At 39.1% G+C, this 27,442-nt stretch overlaps 1 protein-coding gene across 6 annotated transcripts in view; it reads right to left on the bottom strand.

The window, feature by feature from the left end:
* Positions 1–27,442, bottom strand: part of Setx (senataxin) — a 55,664-nt gene that overhangs the window by 11,113 nt on the left and 17,109 nt on the right. For 5 of the 6 annotated variants that reach the window (XM_051184997.1, XM_051184995.1, XM_051184999.1 and 2 more), the window contains exons 10-21: positions 23,331–27,413; positions 21,925–22,024; positions 14,609–14,782; positions 11,627–11,859; positions 10,704–10,871; positions 9,728–9,884; positions 7,910–8,011; positions 7,618–7,733; positions 6,172–6,243; positions 4,644–4,793; positions 3,414–3,521; positions 560–747 (exon numbers count right to left, since the gene is read on the bottom strand). In XM_051184997.1, the coding sequence (XP_051040954.1) occupies positions 560–747; positions 3,414–3,521; positions 4,644–4,793; positions 6,172–6,243; positions 7,618–7,733; positions 7,910–8,011; positions 9,728–9,884; positions 10,704–10,871; positions 11,627–11,859; positions 14,609–14,782; positions 21,925–22,024; positions 23,331–27,413 (5,651 nt within the window). Of the gene's footprint in view, positions 1–559; positions 748–3,413; positions 3,522–4,643; positions 4,794–6,171; positions 6,244–7,617; positions 7,734–7,909; positions 8,012–9,727; positions 9,885–10,703; positions 10,872–11,626; positions 11,860–14,608; positions 14,783–21,924; positions 22,025–23,330; positions 27,414–27,442 lie in introns of those variants that run through there. The other variant, XM_051185000.1, reaches the window with a different exon arrangement.

Raw genomic sequence — 27,442 nt, 5'->3', positions numbered from 1 at the left:
CATACACAATTATGACTGGAGAAGAGCTCATAATATGCACATGAGATTAAACAACCAGGGCTGGGGAAACACAGTGTAGCCTCCAGAGAGAGCAAACACACAAATGTGGCTAAGAGCCAGGTTTAACCCTGGCAGCACCAACATGAAGTTATCAATGATTATAACTGAGTTATATTAAATACGGGTGACTTTTGCCTTTCTTTTTCAAGACTGCGTGTACAGCACTGGCTGGCCTTGAACTCAGAGAGATCTACCTACCTCTGTCTCCTGACTGCTGAGATTAAAGGCATGTATTTAATATAATCAAAATAACATTTATAATTAGAGAAAAATCATTTCTAATTGATGATTTAAGCTGATCACCCTCCCAACAAGGTCTTACTCTGCAGCTTAGACTGACCTCTTAACTCTCATCAAGCTTCCTCCTCAATTTCCTAAGTAACAAGATCACCCACATCAGCTAAAACAGCTAGCATGATTTATGTTTTTTATGCCAAGACTTCTTCATAAACAGCTAAGCCTTCAAATAGGACAAGATTACAAGCTATATGACACCCACCTATTTGTTTTCAAGTTTTTGTTATAAACATAATTAGAAGGGAAGAGACATATGTCTGGATGCATCCTGTACTGAATGGTAAGCTGTAAAACTGGCAGCCTGCCAATCATGTTCTGCTCCACATTCTCTTCAAGCAGCTTGCAGAATCGTGCCATCATTGACTGGTCATAACCATACTCCTGTGCTTTCTGAGAAGGAAAAAAAATTTTTTAAGAATTTGTAGAAAAAAAAAAAAAAAAAAGAGCCCAGGCCAGGGCAGTGGTGGCATACACCTTGAATTCCAGCTCATGGGTGGCAGAGGCAGGTAGATCTGTGATTTTGAGGACAACCTGACAACCTTAAGGACAACCTGGCTACAGAGTGAGTTCTAGGACAATGAGGGGTACACAGAGAAACCCTGTCTTTAAAAAAAAAAAAAAAAAAAAAAAAAAAGGATAAACCCTCTGTCTCAACATTTCCCACAAAAAGAAATACAATCAAGAAAATATTACCTGAATCATGCTGGCACTTAATATATAATACTGGAAAAAAATGAATAAATACACACACAAATGCTTGTCAGAATCTTCTAAAATACTAAATTTTCCACAGTAATTATCTCCAGAAAATAAGTAGTTTTTTAAAAAAAGTACAAGTGAGCTGGGTGTGGTGGCACACACCTTTAATCCCAGCACTTGGGAGGCAGAGAGATCCACCATCCTCTGTTAGTTCCAGGATAGCTCAGTTTATTACACAGAAAAGCCCTGCCTAGAAAAACCAACCAAACAAACAAACAAACAAACAAATAAATAAATAAATAACAGACAGACAAGTACACTAATGAGTTAGCTGGTTCAGTGGTTAAGGGAAGAGAGCACTTGTTCTTGCAAAAGGCCCAGGTTTGATTCCCGCCACCCACACGGGAATTCTTTACATACACATACAAAAAAAAAAAAAAAAAACAAAAAAAAAAAAAAAAAAAAAAAAAAAAAAAAACATTTTTTAAAAGACATAAAAAAAAGAAAAAAAAAAACCAACTTTGTAATCACTTTTAAGTTTTTCTCAGTAAGCTTCTTTTATTTGTATAAGAATTTTTAAAATTACTTGTTCTGCCTGCATATCAGCCTGCAGGCCAGAAGGACACCAGTTTTCATTACAGAGGGTTATGAGCCACCATGTGGTTGCTGGGAATTGAACTCAGGACCTCTGGAAGAGCAGCCAGTGCTCTTAATCTCTGAGCCAAAACTTCAGACCCCTGTATAAGAATTTTTAAAAGAATATTTGGATCTTATCATTCTTGCTATTTCACCAACTACCAAGATAGTGTTGAGGCTGTCAGCAGTCCTTTGCCTGCCTGCTGAGGCCTTTTAGGGGGTTAGAACCCTGTACCTTGAAAACTGCAGCAGTACTCCTTGCTCCCTCTTCTCCAAAGGCAAAGCTCCTGCAGCATCCCGCCCCACAGTGGCTGTGCACTTGTGCTCACAGAGCTGTACCATCGTTCTCAATAAATCCAAATCAAAAACAAATGGCAACAACAAAAACAACACACTCACTGAATAAATGGACTGATAGATTTTGAAAATGATATTTTCTCTGAGATATGAGGCCACCACTCTGCATAAAAGATGTCAGTAAACATAAATTTTAATAATTTCAGAATTATAGTATAAGCCTATTTAGATTGCCCCTAAACAATTTTTGAGTCCTAATTCAGTCATGTATTTCCAGGAGACAAGTCTAGTGGGAGGAAAATACAAAACAAAAGGAGCAGAGTGAACCATGTTAGTACTTATTTTCCACAGCTAAGTTCACAGTGAGTGTATTTTCTTTTGTTATGTGCATTTTCAAGTGTGAGGGGTGTTGTTCTTTTGTTACAGTTATAGGAATAAAAGGTGGAGAAGTGGGGGAGGTGGGTGGTGAGTGGTCCCGAATGAGGGTCCCAAGGTAAGGGACCATGTGGGAGAGCATAGGAGGTTCCATAGCAGCTGAGGGTGACAGAGACGGGAGGGAATAACACGACAGGCAGATAGAGCTTAAATGAGGAGTTTATTTAGAAACAGGAGTGAAGAAGAAGGGAAGAGACATAGAGGCACCAGGAACTGAAGAGAGAGGGGGAGAGAGAAGAAGAGAGGAGCAGCTGGTGGCCAACTGAAAGCAGAAGAGAGCAAAAGAGAGAATAAAAGAGAGAAAGCAAATGAGCGTTAAGTGGGCAGGGGTCCGACTTTTAAAGGGGTCCTTTATACCTGCCTGAAGACTAGTACTCATGGAACCCTGGGCTGACCAGAGTACAGCCTGAGCACATTCTGCCAGGTGATAGGGACAATCCTTACAAGGGGCAGCTATTGAAGAAAAAAATGCCCAAACTGGACATCAATTCCCAAATCATGCCTACCTACATTTTCCTCAGCTTTGGAAATAATCAGTGTAAAGCACTTGGTGGCAGTGGGGGGTGGGATGGGGTGTGTCTTTACCTTTTAAAGTTGTCTTACATGTTTTGTGTTCTTATCAAATCAGATATAACCCCTCCAGCAGGGAAAGCCTGTGCCACTACAGAGTGACCTTTAAATTTTCCTGTCTATGAAAGTCTTGTCCATACACTCAAAAACACATCCATGCACAAAGAGGGCATTTGCAGAGATGTCCACTCTCTCTTGAGACAAGGTCTCATTGTGCATCACTGGCAGGTCTTAGCAGAGAACCTGCTGAGTGCTAAGACTGCAGGCATGCACAATCACATCTGGCCACAATTTCTTATGAAACTTCAAATCAGTTTTCTCTGTTCTCTGTCATTTCCTAATTTTCCCTTCAGTTTGAAACAGAACCTTATACTCTCAAAAACAAAAACAGGCCCTCCACCATCAACAGAAATACTCACCATAGAAATGACCGTTGGAGGGAGCTGTTTGGGATCTCCTACTAGGATAAGTTTGTTGCAACGATGGATAAGTGGAGAAAGTGTCTCAACTTCACAAGACTGTCCAGCCTTGGTAAGAAAATACAGAAGGAGAAATAGCTTTAATGAAGTTCTAATGCCCATACAAGTACCAAATTCTTCCCTTACTACAAGCTAAACCTTTTTTTTTTTTTTTTTTTTTTTTTTTTTTTAACCATTATGCAGGCAAGTGCTCTACTACTGAGTTATAGCCCGGCCTCTACAGCAGGTATTAAAAAAAAAAAAAAAAAACCATTCAAAGTATATTATACTTGTATGAAAATATCTTCATGTAAGACATTGTACCATGTACAATGAAGATATAGCAATGAAAACATATATATATATAAATGATTTCATTATAAAACAAAAATTATCTAAACAAAATTTTTAAACAGTCTAGCAGGTATTTTGAACTCAACCTAACTGTGGAGTTAGCTACCAATAAGAAGGTTGTGAACATCCTAAGTGACTGCTGCATTCCTGGAGCCTGGGAAGCTCTAACAGTTCTTTTACAATGTTATCTCCAAAATTCAGAAATACCTGAGGCATGACTGTCTTTTCCCCATCTTCCTAATTCAGAAACATTACCTTCAATTATTTCATCATTCCCACTTTTTCTGTTTTTCATTTTCTCACACATAACTAACATATCTACAACAGGGTGTGGGAGCTCCTACTCTGATTCTAATCTAATGATCCAGGTCTTCTGATTTTTCATTCTAGTTTGCAATAGTAGGTATATGATCAACATTCAGTGAATGAGCACGAAATAAAAGATGTCAACTAAAAATGCTGCAGCCAAAGCTGTCCAAAATCATAAATATTTCAAAAGTTAGCAGAGAAACTGCAGCAGCTCAACAGGATAGTTCTAGAGACAATCCTGCCCAGGACACTACAATCCTCATTTGTAGCAGGCTGTCAACACCATGTTTCACTGTATGAGAACATGTGCACATTGGCTAAGAGCTGGGGGAGTAGAGGCTTCTACCTTACAAGGCTGGAGGTTCACTCTCCAGCACAGCTCAGGAGTAGTGACCACTCAGTTAAAACAAAAACAAAAACAAAAAACAAACAAACAAAAAAAAAACCTGCTCTTCATCCACACTCCAGCATCTACAACTTTTCTCTTCACAGTACTAGTCTCACTTGCACGCTTGAGTGCCCACTGACCTCATCAACAATGACACAACTAAAGGGGACACCCCCTTGCCCTCGAAAAGCAGACTCAAGCAGCAAACCACCACTTGTGCTCAATGTACAGCAGATGACATGAGACTCCAAGATGATGGTATTCTGTGTTTTCTGTGGGCGCCCCTGAACCTAGAACAACAAAGGATAACCATATTTAGTTACATACAAATCCTCTGAGTTCTATTTTTTCTATTAAGTATGTACCATTTTTTATTCATGTGACATAAAAATATTTAATAAAAAGGGGAAGCCTTGGCTCTAGAAAACAGGAGAAATCCCTCTACACAAATCCATGTGGACTTCAAGACAATGTAAGATGAGTTTAGGACAGGGAGCACTCTGGCTCCAGTGTTAAAGCAATGCCAGGTTCTCTTAGCCATCACAATAGTGAGTATTCACCCAAAATTGTTAATCTAATGGTCCGCAAGAGACACATGATGAAAACATCAAAGCTCACAACACCATGAACAATGCACTTCACCTGTTTAGTGTGGAATACTATCTTAAGAGATCATTTACATTGGTAATGAAAATATACATTAAACCCAACTGTGCTTATCTCTGGTCAAAAAAACTACAAACCATGTTACCTGGGCTCAAACCTGTGACTTTCACCAATCTCAAAAATTGGTTAGAGGAAAAAAAAAGTAAAAATGTACAACTTTTGTCATTATTCCCTAAAATAACATTGTAAAAAAATATATTTATGAAATTTGCATGATGGACTGGAGAGATGGCTCAGCAGTTAAAAGTATTGACTGCTCTTCCAGAGGACTTGGATCACTTCCTAGCACCTATATAGCGTCTCACAATTGTCTGTAACTCTAGTTACAGGGAATTTGACAATTTAAAGCATAAAGGCCAACATACATAGGTTACATGCAAAGGTATTCTTGGACTGTGGGTGGTTGTCTGGGAACTAAGGACCAAATGTACATGATATAAGATTCAAATACAGGCACAAAAAACATTCTCCAAGCCAAGATCTGGAAATCGAGAGGAGGGGAATTGTATGTTTTCATGCCAAATCATATCCACTGTCACTCAATTTATATTCATAATGGGCCATATGATATTATTTCACAGTTGTCACCTTCTTACTAAACTACAAATGTGGTTCATTCCTAGTCTTCCCTCTTAATCTCTTGAAATACTCATGGTCGCAATTATCTATTTGCAGTTGGTGAAGAAAAAAACTGTTTAATATTGACCCATACCTAAATGAAAAACACTGATGTCTCCAGTTTTGCAGGTGCCATTTTCATGTTAAATACTTTTTAAAACAAAAACTCAGCTGGACAGTGGTGGTGCACACCTTTAAGCCCAGCACTCTAGAGACTGAGGTAGGTGTCCTGTGAGTTCCAGGACAGCCAGGGCCAACTAAACAGAAAATCTGACTCAAACAAACAAACAAACAAACAACAAACAAAACAAAACAACCTCAACCCTTATGTCCTCTCTGAACTGTTTCATAAAGAAAGCAAAATGCTACAGGTAAACTACTTACCTCTTTAATTTTCGAAGCAAGTTCTTGCCTTTCTTTCGCAACTTTGACAATATGTCTATCTAGTTCTTGCCTCTGAAAACAAATTAGAACATTACCATGAAAACCAAGCACTTTAGAAAGCTCTCAGACACTTCACACCTTAGGTGAATGGAAAACATCTTACACATGAACTTACTAAAACACTATGCTCTCTTCCCTACCAGGCAAATCCTAACAATGCTCTGATGTTAAATTAAAGGACAGTTATTATCTGCTGTGTTCCATATTTGCTGTCTGCCTAGTATGTCAAACCTTGGAGCATTGTGTAGTGAGATAGTCCTTCTGTGGCACTGACCATGCCCATTGGGGGGTGGAGCCATGGGCGGAAGTGACCTGTGGAAGGAGGTCGGAGAAAGAGCCGGGAAAAGCTCTTGCTGGTTGCTGGCGGGACTCGGACAGGAGAGGATCGGGTTGAATTTCCTGTTGTTCATCTGTCTAGGTTGTAAGTTATTTTCCCCTGAATAAACATCTATTCGGCCTATTTGTTTATCCTGATCCTTATTTAACCACGATAGCATTGTTCCTGCATTCATGTGTAAAATGTCTCACACCCAACAACCCTGCCACAGTGATGAGCACATAATGCAGGCAAGGGAAATCGTGGCACCCAGAGACTAATCAAAGTGTAACCTTGAACAGATGCATGGTATTTTAAGCTGGAGTGATGGTACCCAGAAAGAAATACTGGCACTTGTCCTCTCATGGTAAAGAAACAGCTGACATACAGAGAAAAGGAAATCAAAAAATGGCAAAATGTTAACAGCCCAGGCTCTTGATCCAACCATACTGAAAGTTAAGTCACTCTTGACTTTGAAGTGAATGAGTCAGCAAATTCTTTTTTCTCAACCTAATTATAAGTGTTGGTTATTTTTACTTTTATTTATGTGTATGGTTGTTTGGCCTGCGAGTAGGTCTGTATCACTTATATGCCAAGAGTCAGAGGAAAGGGTATCAGATCCTCTGTAACTAGAATTACAGTTGGTTGTGAGCTGCCATGTGGCTGCTGGGAATCAAACCTGGGTCCCCTGGAAGAGCAGCCAGTGCTCTTAATCATTGAGCCATCAGCCATCTCTCCAGCCCCTAAAATGGTTTAACTCACCAACTGAAAAGTGCCTAATAAGTACAATAAACCATCTACTTTTGTAAAATAAATGTTTACTGCAACACAACTACATCAGTTTGTTTACATTGATCTGGTAAAGCTTCAGAGTCACAATCAAGCTGAGAAGCTGTAACAGACTGTGTGGTCTATAAAATATCAGTATTTACTTCAAAGAATTTGCTAACCCTGACATTAGGCATACTACATCATAATTCATGGACTCACATCATATCTCAGTAAGAACAACATCATACACCCACTGACTAGCCCATGTCTAAGTCAAATCTGCAAAGGAGTGTCCATACCTGCATCTCTCGCCCACCTCGACACAGAGCTCGCTGACGTGAAAGCTCATCAAGTTGACCATCTAGAAACTCTTTTCTTTCAAGCAGTTCTTGGATATGAGAAGGCAAGTCTTTTTCTATTATAAATTTTAAAATCACATGTTAATTTTAACAAATTTACACACACACACAATGAGAAGGAAAACGCCTTCTCAAAGCTAAACAAGTTCTGGGGTCTCCAAAATACCAAAAATGTCCCTTCATCATTATTTTGCCATACAAAAGGAAGCAGAACACAAATGCCATTACTTACTCATTCTGTGGTTGACTTGGCTGTCCAAACTGAATTTTAGGACCTCAGTATTAATAGATTTTTCTGGACCCAGTCGTACTAAATTTATATCTCCACAATTTCCTATTGATAAAAAGATACAAAATTTAGTCAAGCCGTGGTGATAAACACCTTTAATTCCAGCATTTGGGAGGCAGAGGCAAGTGGATTTCTGAGTTCAAAGGCAGCCAGAGTGAGTTCCAAGACAGCCAGGGCTACACAGAAAAAGCCAGGGGGGAAAAAGGAAAGACAAAAAAAAAAAAAAAAGAAAAGAAAGAAAGAAAGAAAAAACCCTTAATTCTATATTTCCATTAGCAAATACTACTTAAAAATACTAAGGACTATTAGGTAAAGAGGCTTGGAAGAAATGGAGCAAAGAAAAGAAATGTCTCTTAGTTGACCTGTGTGCAGCTAGAAAAAAAAGTAATTTCTTCTGGTACTCTGTAACCACACAGGTCTGGGCCATATGTGTACCTAGATAAATACACAAAAGCACAGGAGACCCAACCATAAATACAATTAAGATTTAAAAATTAATAAAACTCAGGAGGCAGAGGCAGGTAAACCTCTGAGTCTGAGACCAGCCTGGCCTACAAAGAGAGTTCCAGGACAACCAGGGTTATACAAGAAAAACCCTGTCACAATAAATAAATAAACAAACCTGACCCTTGAAAACATTTAACAATTCATAAAAACTTGTTCATTATCAAAACAAAATAAATCAGCATCAGTAATAAACCAAGACAAATAACAAAACACTGTAAAATAATCTGTTTTATGACAAAAATTAGGAGTTGTTCTCATTTATAAGCAATAACTTCAAAGTCCTAAAAATAATACATTAGCAATCAGGCATTGTGTCACAGAATAATGAAATTCACAAGTTGTTATCATTATGATTTTTGCGAAGGCATGGGGAGAAAAATAAGCCTGTTATCATTTCAACAAATATAAAAGAAAAGCAGAAAATGTATAGTTTATTATCCACTGACAAAAACTAGGCTGTTAGTGGGTTTATAACTTTATCACAGCTACTAACCTATACTTGAACACACTACTTCTATTGGTAGATGGACTTCCTGTGTCTACTCCACCAGGTAAAAAAGTACATCAGCATAGCACCTGCAGCCATGCCTCTTGGCTGCACATGTAGCTCTCTTGGACAGTGTTATCCAAACTATGGCTTGAAAGCCAATCAGTGTGGACTGAAGGGTCAGCTTAGAGGTAACCCTCACAACCATTAACAAATAGCAAAACGGAAAGAGTTTGGCTATAAACTGATAATGTATTAAGTTTTAAAGAAAACAAATACCCTGTATTAGGTACACATATGTTAAAAAAAAGAAAAATACATCAGCTCTCAAAATACAGACATGCCCCATGTAATTTGCACTGAAAGGGAAATAAATGGATGATACTATAACATCTAGGAACCCTCCTCAAAAGATAGCTCATTTGTTCTCTTTGTCATTTCACCTGTCCTCATTCTTGGTGATGTGTGATACTGTAAGAGCAGCAGTTATCCCTCACCAAGAGGTACACTAAGGTCACAACACAGTAAGGCTCCAGGACAGAAGGAAGCTGGCTCTCTGAATACAGCCCAGCAGGGACTAGTGCTCATGCTAATGTATCCCCTAAGCTTTTAAACTGGAAGCAAATGTCTATTCTGCTTAAGTTAATGCACGTGGAATTTCTATTACTTACAATGGACTGTGATCTTAACTGATAAAAGGCAGTGTCATATTCTCAAGGAAAAAAAAAAAAGATGGAAAAAAAATAATAAAAACAAGAGTATCATACCCAAAGGATTCTTCTTGTCTTTACATTTTTCTTTGAATTCGAGGATAATTTTTTTCATAAGTTCATCAACAGCTGCATTGGAAGGTGCACACACAAGGACTCGATTTTGCTTGATTTTGGCATTGAAGTTTTCATCATAATGGCCCTTCCTCTGGTTCTACAATTTGTCACACAGAAGACAAACAACAATAAGCTCTATTCTTGGGATTCAAATCTTTCTCTGCTTCCAAGAATGCTTTCAAGTTCTCACAATGGTTAAAGTAAAGCAATTATTCCTCACACAAATATGAAAGTTACTGTGGCATGTGATGCAGGGGAGCATACTGCATAGCACTTACAAGCATATATGAGACCATGATTCAATCCCAGTACAAGAGAAATGGGAGGAAAAAAAAAAAAAACCATAAGGCAAGCCGGGCAGGGGTGGCACACCTCTTGAATCCCATCACTTGGGAGGTAGATCTCCAGGACAGTGAGGGATGTAACACAGAGAAACCATGTCTCAAATAACCAAAACAATAAATAAATGAAATGAAAGAAGATTTTTCTGGCATGGTTTATCACAACTGTCTGGCTGCTCTATGCCTTACTTCTTTTCACGATTACTTAATATTTAGTCCAACCAATATTTAGCTCAAGAATACATTCAAGAGGCTGCAAAGATGATTTAGCAGTAAAGAGCACTGGCAGCCCTTCCATAGGCCTCAGGTTCGATTCCAAGTGCCCACATCATGGCTCAAACTATCAGCAGGCCCAGTCCCAGGGGAATCTGGTATCTTCTAGTCTCTGTAAGCACTGTATGCATGCTATATATAGACATACATGTGGGCAAACCACCCATACGCATAAAATTTACAGCATCAGTAATAATAATAAATCTTTTTAAATACACAAGTAAAAAGGGAAAGGTACTTTAAGACTCACACGTCTCTTACTTCTGGTCAAACCAAGTCCAGGCTAACAGTATAACACCTACCTCTGTCAATAAGCGGTACAAGAGACCAACAATGGTTTTTGATTTTCCTGTTCCAGGTGGTCCATGAATCAAACAGATTTTGGCAACGGATGGTGAGTGTTTCACCATAGCATATGCTGTTTCTATGGCTTTCTTCTGGTCTTCATTGAAGTCTTTTAAGTAGGTAATCTATAGAGAAGATGTGTACAATGAGTTCTTTCTGTGATGGCACACGGGAGAAGGAATGAACAGCATTTGTTCAACATTCTTCCAGTCTATGTCAAACAAAACAAGTGTATAAGTGACTAAGAAACCACTTTCACAACTAGAGAAAACCTAATCAGTTACTAATTACTAATCAACACCTACAGGATTCAGCCCACTTAAAATTGTGGATTTATTCTTCTTACAAATATGACAATAAATTTTCTTAAATAAGCTTTTCTTTAGTTTTTCTGATTTTTTTTTTCCATTTAGTCAATTCTCTGATTAGACAGTGAAGGCCTCTAAAACTATTTCTTTCCTAATACAATGTCACACAGTGGAAAAGTTTTCATATCCAGACCTAGTCAATTTGGAAAGCCATGATCCTAACCTCTTTAACTCATTAAACTAACTCCTCCAAGGTACAAAATGTCCAGATAATGAACAATAATGCCTAAGTATACAATAAAGGTTTAGAAACACTGGTTCCCCTTTATATTTTTTTTGCTAATTTTCTAGACTATATGTACAGTTTTTATAGTGAAAACTATAGGTTCGTCACCTCGTTTAAAACAATCCCACAGTTCTCCACCATTGCATAAGCAAACCTACTTGTACACCTTGTAAAACTGAAGGAAATAAACACCACTGTGCACAAGCATACAGGACCATTCAGCAGCTAAAAATATCCTGATAAAAAGTCCTCTCACTGTCCCTGGCTTAACTCAAATAGCACTCACAATTCTTTCAGATGTTGTAGTTAATAGATCTTTGGTACAGAAATCCATGGGGTTTGGATTTAGAACAGCTCTGGCCAACTGGTTCCGACTGCTCAACAGAGACATGGCTTTCAATTTCCTCTGTGTAGTTACCAGAGAACTAATTACAATACATTTCGTGAATTCATTTAGTCTGGCTGGCAAGTTATCTTGTGTCTGGATGCACAAGGAACACTCAGTTTTTCCACTGCGCACTAAAATCAAAGAGGAGAAAAGCAATGTTATCCAAATGAAAAAGTCAGTCATTAAGTGTTAAAAGGTTAGTCACAACTTGTATTTTACATGATATATTTAAACAAATCACTTATATTTACTAAATGTAAAATTATTCTCTTTTTTTTTCACAATTCAGAGCTGGTCAGGGTTTTGTGGAATGAATTTTATTCTTGAATTTTTGTTAAAGAACTATGTGGGATTATTGTAAATGAGATGAACCTGTAGTTTTCACTGTTAAAAAAAACTGAAACGCCAGGCAGTGGTGGCACACTCCTTTAATCCCAGCCCTTGGTAGGCAGAGGCAGGAGAATCTCTGTAAGTTCAAGACCAGCCTGGTCTACAAGCGCTAGTTCCAGGACAGCCTCCAAAGCCACAGAGAAACCCTGTCTTGAAAAACTAATCACACACACACACCAGACACTATTGCAGTCCTCCAAAGGAAACTGCCAAGTAATTATGCTGAACAGTAGTGAGTGCTAATGGAGCGGGGACGGGGACGGGGACGGGACGGGACGGGACGGGACGGGACGGGGACGGGGGACACAGAGTGGATAAGCTGGCCAGTGTCTTCCTGACAAGATGATACTGAGATGTAAATAAGTAAGAAAGCTTTGTCCTTTTGAGAAAAGACAGAGCTACAAAGACCAAGCACAGAGACCTGGAAGTAGAAGTGTGCTGGTAGTTATAGTGAGGCAGAGCTAGTACAGCTGGAAGGAAAAACAGGGAGGCACGTATTACAAGAATCAGAGAGAAAAATGGGGTGTATTTTTGTAGAGTTCTGGGTAACAGGCAATCACTCAGAATGCTATTCAGTTAAGTAGAAAACCATATGGTGTCTCTGTAAAGGTAATAGGCTCTGCCTTATCCATTAAAAATATAATCACTTCCCAGCTGGGTGTGGTGGTCCATACCTTTAATCCCAGCCCTTGGCAGACAGAAGCAGGAGGATCGCTCTGAGTTGGAGGCCAACTTGGGCTACAAAGAGAGCTCTAGGACAACCAGGGCTACACAGAGAACTACTATCTTGCAAAACTAAAACAAAAACACAAAACAATCATTTCCTACTACAAACCAAGAATACAACAGTGCTAGACATCAGGTATGGTGGCTCATGCCTTTAATCCCTGCACTTGGGAGACAGAGTCAGGCAGATCTCTGAGTTCCAGGACAGCCAGGGGCTACACAGAGAAACTGCCTCAATAAGTAAATGAACAGGTAGGCAGGTAGATATAGATATATAGATATAGAAAAAGAATGAATACCGTGCTTTGAGAAAAGTGACAGGCGTAATGACTAGATGTAGGATACAATGAACACAAACAATAAGACAAATCTGCGACAAATTTGATGTGATGTGAATGACACACAAGACCAGAAACAAACACAAAGGTTTATATATAGCTTTTCAAACACAGGTTCAACAGTTTTGAACTAAAAGGATTTCAGGAAAAGAATCGTATATTTGATTATTATAAATTTGGCAAATGTTAATCATTTTCAAGAGCCAAAACCAAATTTAAGACACATATCCCTGCTGCAAAACCTGCACACTGCTGTACACAAAGAATCAAACTAAGGCAGGAGATGATGATGCACACCTTTAGTCCCAGCAATCAGGAGGCAGAGGCAGGTGAATCTCTGAACTCAAGGCCAGCCTGGTCTACAAAGTGTGTTCCAGGGCAGCCAGAGCTACCAAGAGAAACCCTGTCTCTAAACAAAAACAGAATTAAGCTAAATTTGGGCACATCAGTTAGAATGCAGCATGGTGGGACACTCAGGAGGACAGACACTGCTTTAAAACATGATACAATAAGGTTGAAGAATCAGGAAACCATCTTCTCTTCATGTAAGTAAGAATACTAGTGTTTCACCTGTCAAACTGCAGACTGACATAAATATGAACTTCACAGTACACCACAACTAGGTTTTGAAACATGCATGGAAATAAACCTATAGCAGTAGCTTCTTATGAGGCTGAGGCAGGAGGATTACTTGAACACCAGAACTCAAAAAACAGCTGGGACAACATACAGAGGCTTCAATTCTGGATTGCAAATTAGTGTTAACAAACAATCTTGGCTACATAATAATTTGAACAATGGATTCCTTTAGTAACAAGGAATAATTCTGACCACCTTTGGAAAACACTATAAATGTGCAGAAAAATAAGACAAATTGCTTTGGCAGATGTTCTTAAATTTAAGTTATAGGGGAGAAATCCCTACAATGCAATGGATGGAAGTGATGAACAGTAAATTTCTAAATTCAAGCTGCCTTGTAATAAATTGTTCTTCTAATTAGTAATTAGTCACAAAACTAAGGTTGGAATGTGAGTTATTAAACAGTCGACTTGAATTTGATATGTAAAAATGATAGATGGAAGAGGACATTAAAACAAAGCTTGAGGCTAGAGAGGTGGCTGAGCAGTTAAAAGCATATACTGCTCCTCCAGAGAACCTGAGTTGGGTTTCTCAGCACCCATGCTGGACAGTCATGACTGCCTGAACTCTAGCTCCAAGGGGATCCAGCATGTCTGGCCTCAGCAGTCACCTGAACTTTTGTACCTATATAACCAAATTTTTAAAATAATGAGCAGGATCTTAAGTAGAAAACAGAAAAAGAATTCTAAATTAAGTGATCAACCTGGCGTATAACAAAATACAGGGCTAAGGAAGCACAATGTACAGAAAATGAGATGATCACCTTGCTGACACCTCATTTACTTACTGATTGAAGTACGGCGAAACTTATGAACATAACCACAATAGTAGCCAATTCGATCTTGCATGACATTCTTGTTCATATCTTTCTTCTCTCTATTTAGTCTCTCAGGAACCAAAAACACCAGATCATTTTCCTTTGGATGAAGCTGTTTAGCTAGTTCAGATTCCTCCAGGTAAACTATGAAACAAAAATCAGCATTTATGCAATTCTTAAGATTTCAAGATCAACTTATAAGCAACTAAACCTTTGTACTGAGTTCCAAAGTATAAAGTCCTGATGGATTCTGTATTATATATCTATTAAAAGGGTGATCTAAGCCAATAAATATTTAATATATTGATTCTAGATCCTAACAGTAGCAGCAGCTGTGGTTGCCTAAACATGACAGCACAAGTTCAAACCAATTCAAAACCCCAGCATTGAAAGCAGAGGGCTCCTAAGTCCCACCACTAGCTGACAAGTTACTGGAAGTTGATAGCTGCTAAGGAAAGAAGGGTTACTTTTCTTTCTTTATTTTGCTTTTTTGAAACATAGTTTCTCTGTGTAGGCCTGGCTGTCCTGGAAATCACTCTGTAGATCAGGCTGGCCTCAAACTCAGAGATCCACCTGCCTTTGCCTAGAGTGCTGGGATGTGTACCACCACTGCCCAGCAAGGTCACTTTCCTTTAGGAAGATGGACACTGACAAGATTCCACAGACCCCAGCAGATGACCCCACACTCAGGCATAGAAAGGTAGCACCAACTAACTGGGCTCAGTGGGCTTAAAAAAAAAAAAAATCAACTGGGGGAAGGGGCTGCCTTTAACTCCTCTGCAGGGTCACCTTTTTTCTTTTTGGTTTTTTGAAACAGTTTCTCTGTGTAGCTTTAGAGCCTGTCCTATAGACCAGGATGGCCTCAAACTCAGAGACCCACCTAACCCTGCCTCCTGAGTACAATAGTTAAAGGTATGTGCCACCACAGTTCAGCAACACATACCCCTTCCTTTATGTCACACCTGGGATTGTCCCAGGAACTGCAAGGGCCTCAGAGGAGGGGGGGGGGACACTCTTATCCTTCCTGACCTCTCGGTTTGCATCCCTGGGACCAGCCAGTCTTCTCTGAAGCTGGTGCAGTGCATTGTAAATCAGAATGGCAGCCCTAATCCCTAAAGATGGCTCAGGCCCTTCCTCATCTAGTTCATCTATAGAGTTCCAGGATAGCCAGAATTTACACAGAGAGACCCTGTCTAGAAAAACCAAGAGAGAGAAAGAGAGAGAGAGAATTAAAAATAATAAAAAGGACCAGGTGGTGGTGGTGGCACACACCCTTGACCCCAGCACTTGAGAGGCAGAGACGGGCGGAATCTTTGTTTGAGACCAGTCTGGTCTACAGAGCAAGTTCCAGAATGGCCAGTTACAAAGAGAGTCCCTGTCTCAAAAAATAAACAATAAACAAAGTTATGAAAGGGGACTGACTGCAGAGATGGCTCAATGGTTACTTAGCTGCTCTTCCAGAGGACCTGGGTTCAATTCCCAGCATCCACATGTCTCACAAAGTCATTTAACTCACTTTCAAAAATCCAATTCTAATTGTCTGTTCATGACAGGATTCTATAAAATATGAACAACAAAGAAATAAAACTGTTGCAGAGTATTTAACTATGTAAAGATATGTTGCATTTGTTAATTATATAAAGATGTGTTGCTGTTTTACCTTGCCTGCCTAGAACACCTCATTGGTCTGATAAAGTTGAATGGCCAATAGCAAGGGAGAAAGCATAGATGGTACTTCTGGGCAGGGAGAGTAAGTAGAAGAAGGAATTCTGGGAAAGGGGGGGAGGTACAAAAAAGACACTAGGGAGACATCAGGGTCCAGCCAGCCACACAGAGGAAAGAAGGACATACAGAATGAAAGGTAAAAAGCTCTAAGGCAAAAGGTAGATAAACAGAAACAGGTTAAATAAAGTTAAAAGAATTAGTGGCACAAGCCTAAGCAAATGCTGAGCATTCATAGTTAACAGTAAGTCTCTGTGTCTTCATCTTGGAGCTAATTGGCAGACCAGAGAAAAGCCAACCACATAAAAATCATAAAAGTTACAAAAGGAAGATATGAAATTGAAGGGGAGATGTAGTACAAGGGGAAACTCTTGGAAGAGAAGTGAGAGTGGATTCATTGTATACATGTATAAAAATTTCAATTTAAAAAACTTCAAAGCCAAAAAAAAAAACATTGAAAAACAGCTGATACTATTATTTGCATAAGTTTTATTTTTAAAAGGGTTTTTTAAAAAAATTTATGTGCATTGACATTTTTGCCTGCATGTATGTCTTTACAAGGGCACCAGATCACTGGCTGCCATGTGGGTGCTGGGAATTAAACTCAAGTCCTCTGGAAGAATAGTAAGTGCTCTTAACCACTGAGCCAAGACTCCAGCCCCAGGTTCATTCTAGTGTTTATTTTATTAATTGAGACAGTTATACTATATAGTCCTGGCTGACCCTAAACTTTGTTTTTGGATTTACTTCATGTGTATAAATGTTTTGCCTGCATGATGTATATGCACCATCTGCATGCCTATTGGAGCTCCTAGGACTGGGGGGGGGGGGGTCATGGATGGTTGTGAGCTACCTCATGGGTACTAGGGCTAGATTCTGGGTCTTCTGCAAGAGTTAACAAGTGAATTTTGAGTTCTCTCTCCAGCCCCCTGGCCTTGAATGAACTCTTGACCCTCCTGCTTCAGTCACTCAGGTGCTGGGATTAAAACAAGTTCCATCAGTCCTGACTTTTTAGAGTACCCACCTCAACCCTACCCAATTAAAGATTTCTGTGTGTCGCTTTGGAGCCTGTCCTGGAATTCGCTCTGTAGATTTCAAACTCAAGAAATCCACCTGCCTGTCTCCCATGTGCTGGGATAGCCTAAAACATCATACCCGATCTTTTCTTAACCAGAAAGTTCTCTCATGTGTTTCCAATTTCAAAATCACGGGCTCAGGAAACTCAGAAACACATAGAAATACCTCTAAGTACACAGAGGTATTTTAAAGCTACTGATGACATTCTACACAAGGGAGAAAAGATAGTTATATAACTAAGACTAGGAAAATAAAGCAAGCATTACAATAAAGATTCATCAACTGAGTCAAGCACTAACAAACTGATGTGAAACACTAAGGATGGAATAAGTCGATCATAGCTATGAATAAATTTTAAATTTTAGTATTGTTATGTTGGTAAAAGCATCAAAAGACACAAGGACATATACTGTATAATTTCATTCATACAACCTTCTAGAGACAAAAAGTGACAGAAAGCACACCAGTGATTCACAGGGACAATAGGAAGGGAGGAATAATTAAAGAAGCCTAAGTAAATGAATCAAGGAAGAAAACACCCTCTCTTCAGTGAAGGAGCTGTCACCTCAACTTCCCAAAAAGGTAACTTTAAAGTATCATACAAGGGGCTGTGGAGGTAGTTCTGTCAGTAAAGTGCTTGTCTCACAACACTGCAGACCTGAGTTTGAGCTTTAAAACCCACATAAAAAGGCTGGCCATGATGTGGCTGAAGCAATGGCTCAGTTAGGATGGCTGCTTGTTCATAGGACCTGGATTCAATCAATGCCCAACATTCACATGGCAGGTAACTGTAACTCCAGTCTCAGGGTACAACAACTTCTTCTGGCTTCCAGGAACATTACATGAAGTGGTACACAGACATACATACAGGCAAAACACCCCCACACACAAATTTTTAGGGCTGGGCATGGTGGTACATACTTATAATACAGTGCATTAAGTTGGAGCCAGAGATCCCTCTGGCTTACTGGCCAGCCAATCTAGCCCAGGACAATCAGAAACCCTATCTCAAAACCTAAGGTGGACAATCTATATTATTGAGTTTGACAGACAAGATTGTTCTATGGCCACAACAGGCATGTGTACACGTGCACACACATCATAGAAGTAAATATAATGGCAGCTGCCTATGTCTGCATCTCACCATATTTCTTCCCAAAATAATTTAGGACAGCATTTTTCAATATTAACACAAGTGACTTTTTATGTCCCCCTACTTCCTGCTCCAGTTTGAACAATCAAAAATGTGTCTCTATTTTGCCAAAAGACTTCTGAGAAGCAATCCTATGGTTGTTAAGAAGCACTAACACACAGGTGCTAGAGAATTGGCTCAATGGTTAAAAGCAGTGGCTGCTCTTTCAGAGGACCCAGGTTCAATTCCTAGTACCCACATGACAGCTCACACCTGTCAGTAACTCCGGTTTCTGGGGACCCCAATATCTTCCCACAGACATACATACAGGCAAAACATGAATTCACATGAATAAAAATTAAATTATAAACAATAAAAGTAAATTATTTTTAAAAAATCACCAACATAGAACAAGGAAAAAAAAAAAAAAAAAGACATTAAGGTATATGTTATCTCAAGACAGGACATTTTATATTTTCCTGCAAGCAAAGAATTTTAAAACTACCATATCCAAGCAAATGAGTTCATATTCTAGACTCATATCTTTGCAGCAAAAAAGGCAAAGCCAATAAAAACAAGAGTAAACACAAGAGCTAGTGAGTCCAAGACAACTTTAAATTTACCATGAGAAGGATGAGGCAGTCCCTGAAAATACTAAGGAGTATCCTAACACAAACATAAAAGACATGATTTGCAAGGGAAATATCAGAATGCCAAAGCAGCTATAGAGAAAAATGCCACTGAAAGGAGAGAAAGAGGAGCCTGTTTATAGCTGAATATAGATAAAGCACAAGAGTAGTACACACATATCATTAAACTAACCAGACTTTTAGACTAACAGAATATTGAACTGTAATCTTTTCATTTTTATTATTGTTAGTTAGGTACATACCTGTGTAGGTATATGAATATGGGTGCAGATATCCAGTTACAGACAGATGAAACCTGCCTGATGTAGGTGCTGGCTACCAAACTTAGATCCTCTTCAAGATCAATAACTGTTTTTAACCACTGAACCCACATCTTCAACCTTTAAAAAAGTTATTACATTTCTTTGTGTGTCAGTGTACAAACAACTGGAAGGAATGGTGAACATCAAAGGAAAACTTGAAGGAGTCCTTTCTCTCTTCCTTCCATGAGCTCAAACTTAGCAGCAGGGGGGCCTAATCCACTGAGCTATCCCACCAGACTTAAACTTGTAATTTTATATATATTAAAAAGAACCTCATGGATACACTCTCAGCCTAGCCACATGGGGAAGGGCCTAGGCCCAGCCTCAAATGATGTGACAGACTTTGATGATACCCCATGGAAAACCTCACCATCCCTGGGGAATGGATGGGGAATGGGATGGGGGAATCAATGGGAGGCATGGGAGGATGGGAGAGAGGGGAACTGGGATTGATATGTAAAATAAGATGGTTTCTAATTTAAATAAACACACACACACACACACACACACACAAAACCCTCATGATCTCAAAAGTGAATAGAAAACATTAGAAAATGTCAGAACAAGTTCTAGCATACTCACAAATGTTCCACTGGAAACATCTGCTTTCAGACACTTCAGAGACAGAGCTCATTTAAGACAGAGGACTGCCCCCACAAAAGGGTTTCTCTATGTAGCCCTAGCCATCCTGGAACTCGTTTTGTAGACCAGGCTGCCCTTAGAGATCTGCCTGCCTCTGCCTCCCAAGTGCAGGAATTAGGTGTGAGCTACTATACCTGGCCAAGGCAGAAGAACTTAAAAAGCCATAGATGGCATTTCAAACAAGGGAGAAATGATAGTTGTAAATGGGCATACAGGCAGGTGAATCTCTGAGTTTAATTAAAACCAACATTGTCTATATAGTTAGTCCCAGGCCAGCCAGGGCTACATGGAAAGCCCAAGTTTCAAAACACATATACACAGACCACACAGGGAAAACACTGAAATATTTGGGGTTGTGAAAATATTGTGAACAAGAAATTTCTTCAAATATGTGTCAGAAGTATAGCTCAGTGGTTGAAGGCAAAGAACTTGGGTTTAATCTCAGAACCACAAAGCAAACAAACAAGCAAAAGCAGGAAAGAAAGAGTCACTCACTAGACAGGTTGTCAATTACAGTGGAAAACAGTGACTTCAGAGGATATTAATCAACCAAGGGATCAGAATCAATATCCACCAAAAAAAAAAAAAAAAAAAAAAAAAAAAAGCCATCCTTCTGCTCTATTTTTACCAAAAGTGCAATACCTCAAAACATCTGGGAAAAACAAAGGAGGTGCTCTACAAACTTATTAGGCAATATTCTTTAGGCATCAAAGAAACACAGTGAAGACAGAGGCTTAGAAGATAGCATAACTACTGCTGTTTGGACTCTAGATTCCAGAACAGAAAACAGTCATTAGTGGGACAACCACTATGATATGAATGAGTCTCATACTAAACATTATAGCAACACTAATCCCTGGTTTGTTTCATCACTGTCCATGTAAGCAAGATGTTAACATGTAAGGTTTGCTGAAAATTATATGTGGACTCTCCTGTAAGTTTTATATCCCTTTAAACTCTGAAGTTATATGAAAATAAGAAATTAGTTCTTCCAACTCAAATGACAGGGTTCATCACCTTATGCCACTTCCCATGAGAGCCATTTTCTAATAGTATCAATATACTCCTATGTTTGCTCTACTCACAATACACATGAGTTCAGAACTAGTAAGTCAATTCTACCATAAATGTACTAGGATCTCAGTGAATTATACTGTATATTTAGTGCAAAAGAAGGCCACTTATTTCTATATTTTACCTTATTATTTTACTTTTATTGTTCCTCTTTGCTGATTTAATAGTACAAAAGTCAAGTGTGCTGCATGTAGTAGCACGCACCTTAAATCTCAGCAGTCAGGAGGCAGAGGCAAGCAGATCTTTGTGAATCTCAGGCCAGCCTGGTTGATTACAGAGTTCCAGGCCAGTCAGGTCAGCAAGACCCTGTTCTCAAAACACAAAAGCCAAAGTCATGTGTATATATAATGTTCACTTTTTAGTTGTTCATATTTTCTCTATGTATCATGTATCTCTATATATGCATTAAAATTAGAGCCTGTTTAACTGAACTTCTGAGCATTTTTTTTTTTTTCATCTCAAATGATGTTTAATGCCTTAATGTCTCATCATAACAAAGCTAAAGGAGATGAATTTACATGGCTATTTTCATCTGGCCAATGGCTGCTGCCAGCCTGTTTGCAGTACTGCTGGGGGCCATAAGTGCTTGTCCACTTGTTTACCTTATCAATCAATCCCTGGCATCTATCTCTTCATAAGTAGAAATTTCCAATGATCATATATATTCCAAGTTGCATATGAACTTACTCATAAACTCCCAGTATTTTTTATAGTCGGCTGGAAATTTTCGTAAATGCAAATGATAGAAATTCTCTTTATTTGGAGAGTTGAACCATTCCTGTGCCACCTACACAAAGCAAAAAGAACATGCTGAAAGTCACTATATATAGCAAACTGAGCTACAGGGGAAGTAGAGCAGAATCCCAAATGAAAACCTAAAAATGTTTGTGAGGTTTAATTGAACTTCTAAAGACTAAAAATATTATTCCTCCGATGAAATAGACAGCTTTTAATGTTCACCAGTCACCTGCAGCCCTGATAATGTCTGACAATCTTAAGTATCAGCTGATGCTAGATCTTGCTGGTAGTACCTACTTTACAAGAGACCATTTGTCCTCCATTTTTCTCAATCTCTGGGAAGTTGCACATGCATTCTTCCTGCCAGTTTCTATATGTCACACCTACCAGTCTTCCAAAGTCTTAAGTCAAACTCAGATGAGATCTTTGGTAACCCTAAGCTCAAATTTACAAAAGAAACTGCTAGTATATAAAAGCCTATTTTACAGCTGGGCATTGGTACCGAACTCCTTTAATCCCAGCCCTTGGGAGGCTGAGGCAGGCGGATCTCTGTGAGTTCGGAGACCACAGTCTACAAAAACTGGTTCCAGGACAGGCTCCAAAGATACACAGGGAAACCCGGTCTCAAAAAAAGAAAAAGCTGTTTTACACACACAAAAAATCCCTTCAGGACCTTAAGAGTTTTATTTTATAGTAAAATTTTTACTCAAATAGCTAAATTTGCAACTGGCCTTCAATTCCTTGAATAATGTTCATCAATGACTCCTGGTGCTGAATTGCTTCTGCACAAAGTTAACCAAACCGTTACTCCTCAGAGAAGTAACAGCCCCACCTTCACACTATCCATCACTTTTGGCCAGAAACATGCAGCAGAGGCTTTCCTGACATGAGCCGCTCCAGCACAGAAATGAGGTAAGAGGTAAACTCAAGAGGCTCTTCCCCACTCTTGGGAGAGTAAACATTACAACCTAATCAGGTTAAGACTCAAATCAGAGTCATCTCAATTTCCACTAGTAAGAAATATATTCTAAAATTTTATCTATGGCCTTTCCATCTCCCCAAACAAAGCTACCATCTATTCTCTCCCCAAGTTGCTGGAACCAACCTGTAACTGGTCTACTGGATCTGTAGCCTTTCTACCATTTGTTTTCTACTCAACAACCAAGGACATCGTGTAAGGAATAAGCTAGTGTGTATCATTACTCCCTTGTCTAAATACTGACAAACTCAAAGCCCTCCAATATCTTCTCACTGAAATAAGTACAGATTCAAACAGAAGTTTATGGAACTATAAGCTCATGAGCATTTCTCTAATCACTATCTACAAAAGGGGCAAAGAATTAAAGCATACTTACTGTTTCAAAAGCATTCAATATAATCAAAGGGAGAAAAACACTAAAATACTCTGCACAATCTTGAAATCGGACGGGCACGGGTCTTGAGATAGACTGAGAGAGACTTGTTGGGGCACCACATTTATCAAAGTTCAAAAACATTTGGTATTTCCATTTTAAGACCTCTTTAATGAAGGTGTCAAAGATAGACTGTGATGGCAAGAGACTGTTCACTGGAGAGGAAGCTGACACAGGCTTGCTGTCACTAAGTATAAACTTGTAACTCTGTTTATTAGAACTGCTTGGAGTTTGAAAATTAAAAATATTGCATAAACTTTTCACCTCAGCCACTGGCTTCTGAGACACTAGACAAGAGGATGGTGTCACCTTCAAATTAGGCTGTGCCCCACTTGACTTATTTTTCAGTGCAGACTGAAGTATAGTATTTTCCAAAGACTTAGAAAGATTGGCAGTTCGTGAAGCACTGCTTGAGCTAAATATCTTGGTAGTCGTAGGTCTCAAGGGTCTGGCTACAGAAAGAGGTAAGCCAGGTTTACGAAACACATCATCATCTGCTGCTTTAGCTTCAGAGTGTCTTGGGCAGTATTCACCCTGGTTTTTCGTGGTTTCAACACAGTCTTTATACTTACACTTTGTAACACTCAAAGACTCCAGCTGAGGCTGACTTACAGAATTCTCCCTCTGAACAGCATCTTTATGAGCCACTATAATCAGTTTATTATTTTCCATCTGTGAGCACAGATCCATATCTTGAGGATCATGCTGTGTTAGGAATAAATTGTCATCATCTGTATCGCTACTGGATTCTGGTTCTGCAGCTTTCACAGCTGCCACCTCCCCAACTGGCATTATGTGAGCATCTCCACCCACAGGATCCTCTGAAGCAAATACGGTCACATCTGTTGGCACTCCTCCACTTAACACTCTAGACTCACACTGGTTCACAAGAGAAGTTATATCAGTCACCTGAGGATCAGAAATCACTTTTGCCACTTCTGGTTTGGAAGGCATACATTTTGTTAATTGCTTTTCATTACTGTTGGCAGGTGGCTCACTTCCTCTATGATTATCTGGCCCATCAGAGTCTGGTGCAGGTACATGAGAACCCTGTACTGTTTGTGGTACTATCCTCCCAATATCATTATTTTTGTAATCAAGGTCTCGTTTTTGATGTGATCTAGATCTCATGAGCCTTTGAAACTGAAGATCCTGACTTGTCAGCAGCTTCTTATTATTTTTGATGGAAAGAGTCTGAGAAATTAATTTAGTCTTTTTGGGGGCATCAACTACTCCAACAGTCTTACCATGGTCACGTAATTGGAATATACACTCCAGAGACCTCTGGGACAACTCAAATGCCTTCCGAGGAGCTTTTTTCAGACCAAGTTTTTCAACTGTTGAAGTTGGCTCTGGACACTGACGAAATTTCTTTGGTGGCACAATAGCAGGTGATGTTCTACAAGTGATGTAACATGAACTCTTATTCTGTCCTCTCTTGGTGTCTGAATGAATTTTCTTAATAGCCTTAGAAGCTGGAACTTTCCTAACAGGTTTTGAGTGAGTACGAGGCTTTGTAGACTTCATTGGTGAAACTGTAGAATCTCTCTCAACATTTGAAATGGAAGCTGATGTGCCTGTGTCTATTCTAGCAAGATCTCGGTCATCAGCCAATTGCTCAGGTCTGACAGAAGATGAAGGCCTTTGGGGATCTTCAGCTGTAACTCTGTCACATCGTTTTCTCTTATGTTTTTTTCCTCCAGTTTTACAAAATTCCTCAGCAGAAACACTACTGTGTGGTTCTGCATGTTCTTCAACATCCTCTGCTTCATTTCTAGTAACCTCTTCAGACACAAAGTCTGCACCACAACCCAAACTACTGTTTGTACTATCAGCTACATAAGTTACACAGCTTTTTCCTTCCTCTTGAAAGTTCTTGCTGTCTATGTTATGATCTTGCCAAACTGAATATACTTCAGAAGAACTTTCAAACTCAAAAACCTGAGATTCAGAGTCCTCAAATTCTACAGGGCACTTTGTTTCTTCTTCCTTTATAAGCTTCTTTTCCATACCAGTATTAACTACCAAACCATGCTGCTCTGGACGTTCTTTCTCTGTGCATACTTTGCCCTGTTTGGTGTGTTTCTCAATACCATGCCTTCTTTCATCATCATCTTCATCAGAATCTGAAATAACAATAATCTGCCCATGGCAGGTGTCAGAATTGTTATGGTTAGGTGTCAAACATCTTCTATCATCTTTTCTTTGCAGCTGAGGAGGACTTTTACTTGAACCTGATGGAAATTGAATAACAGTGGTTTGAGCTTTTAAAGTCATGTTACAGAGGTCCATTTGAGAACCTGTTACCAAAGGCTTATTACTGCCATGAAGCACCTGTTCTTTTACAACGTCAGAAGTCAGCACCATGCTCTTTCTTATTTCCTTATCTCTTGATTCAACTACAACTTTTACAGGACCCTCACATGACATTTTCTTTACCAATGTATTGGTAACTTCTGTAAATGACAGCAAATCACCAGTACCATGGTATTCCTGAATTTGACACTTGTTTTCATCAAAATTGTTTGACTCCTCATTTTTTAACTGTTTCTTTTTTAACAATGAACTGTTTTCAGAATTTTGCTCTGCATGTTCACCATCCAGAACAGGGTCTGAAGACACATCATGTGTGATAGTGTCTTCCTTCAGAACTCCTCTATCTTTTCCTGAACTGTTCTCAGGATCAGACATAACTGTATTTTCCTCTAGATTGATAATGTTATTGATCAAAGTACTTTTCCTGTGTTGCTTCTTTATGACATGTGATAACTTTGCACAAATTTCATCTTTCTGTGCTTTAGACTTTGGTTTTGAGTTTTTACCAACAGTATCATCCTTTAATGAGACATCTTCATTTGATGTAGATACTTTTTCCAGAGAATCAGTGCTAGAATCAGACAATGAACGTGTTGATATTATTACTCCTCTGTCACATCCCCATTCTGAGCCATTTCTTAATGTATTATTTTGTGGTGTATATGAAGAGTTTTCTTTTAAGGACTTCTCTGTACTTATTTTAACTTGCTCTTGAGCACTTCCATAAAAAAAGGCCTCACTCTCCTGCTTCAAGCATAATTTAGCTGGAAGAGGCTCTTCTTCATTCAAATCAATATAGTGCTGTTTGATGCTCTCCTCTTCTGTATCATTTGCTTTAATCAATATTTGATTGCTGTCAGCTTTCACTGGTTCTTTAGAACATGTGGGGCTGCAATTTTCCAGGCAATAAATGTCTTTTTTAGGCTTCCTGTCTATTTGTTCACTTTCTTCTTTAAAAGATGGAGGATTTTTACATGTAGAAGTCAGATCCCCAAAAGTGCTATACTGGGGCATTTTGAATTTTATGTTTCTAATTATTTGTTTCAAGCACAATTGTAACTCATGGGTTTCTTGAGCAGTCAACTGCCAACCCAGAGATAAATTTCCTCGAAGGAATAAGTTCAGTTTATCCCAAAACCGCTTACAAAGTGTTTGCTGACCAAGCTGATAACCTTCTTTTAGGAGGCCCCTAATCAACTGAACACAAGATAGTTGGACAGAGTTAGAGGGCACTGAATGCAATGGCAGTGATGATATTATTGCTGCTCCCTTTGGGGTACTTCCAGGTGACTTCTCAGAACTCCGTGCAAATGCACTAGTAGGAAGCTTGGCACACTTCACAACAGCTTCCACCCATTGTTGCGAACTCACCCATAGCAGATGCAAACATTTTTTATTTCTATGCAGTTCAATCACAGATACTAAAATCAGAATAAAAAATTCAGTGACTTTGTCACACACAGCATCTGTCTGGTTGAGGACATCTTTGACTTCAGAGTATAGATGATGAATAACTTCTACAATGTAAGCCACACCCAAATCCTTAAGATCCATGAGTGACTGAACAAAAGGTATGAACCACAGAAAGGTACTGTTATGAACACGCATATCTTGACCAATATCTGACTGAAGTACATTGGCTAATGTTTCCATTTCTTCATACATGTTAGGACAATAATCTGGACAAATGGCTGATCTCCACCCTGAATCCTAAAATGAAAAAATAATCACCATTCAGA

This window comes from Phodopus roborovskii, unplaced genomic scaffold (genome assembly GCF_943737965.1).
Source record: "Phodopus roborovskii unplaced genomic scaffold, PHOROB, whole genome shotgun sequence".
Classification (NCBI taxonomy): domain Eukaryota; kingdom Metazoa; phylum Chordata; class Mammalia; order Rodentia; family Cricetidae; genus Phodopus; species Phodopus roborovskii.
The sequence above is the reverse complement of the archived record's forward strand: the minus strand, read 5'-3'. Positions and strand labels throughout refer to the sequence as shown.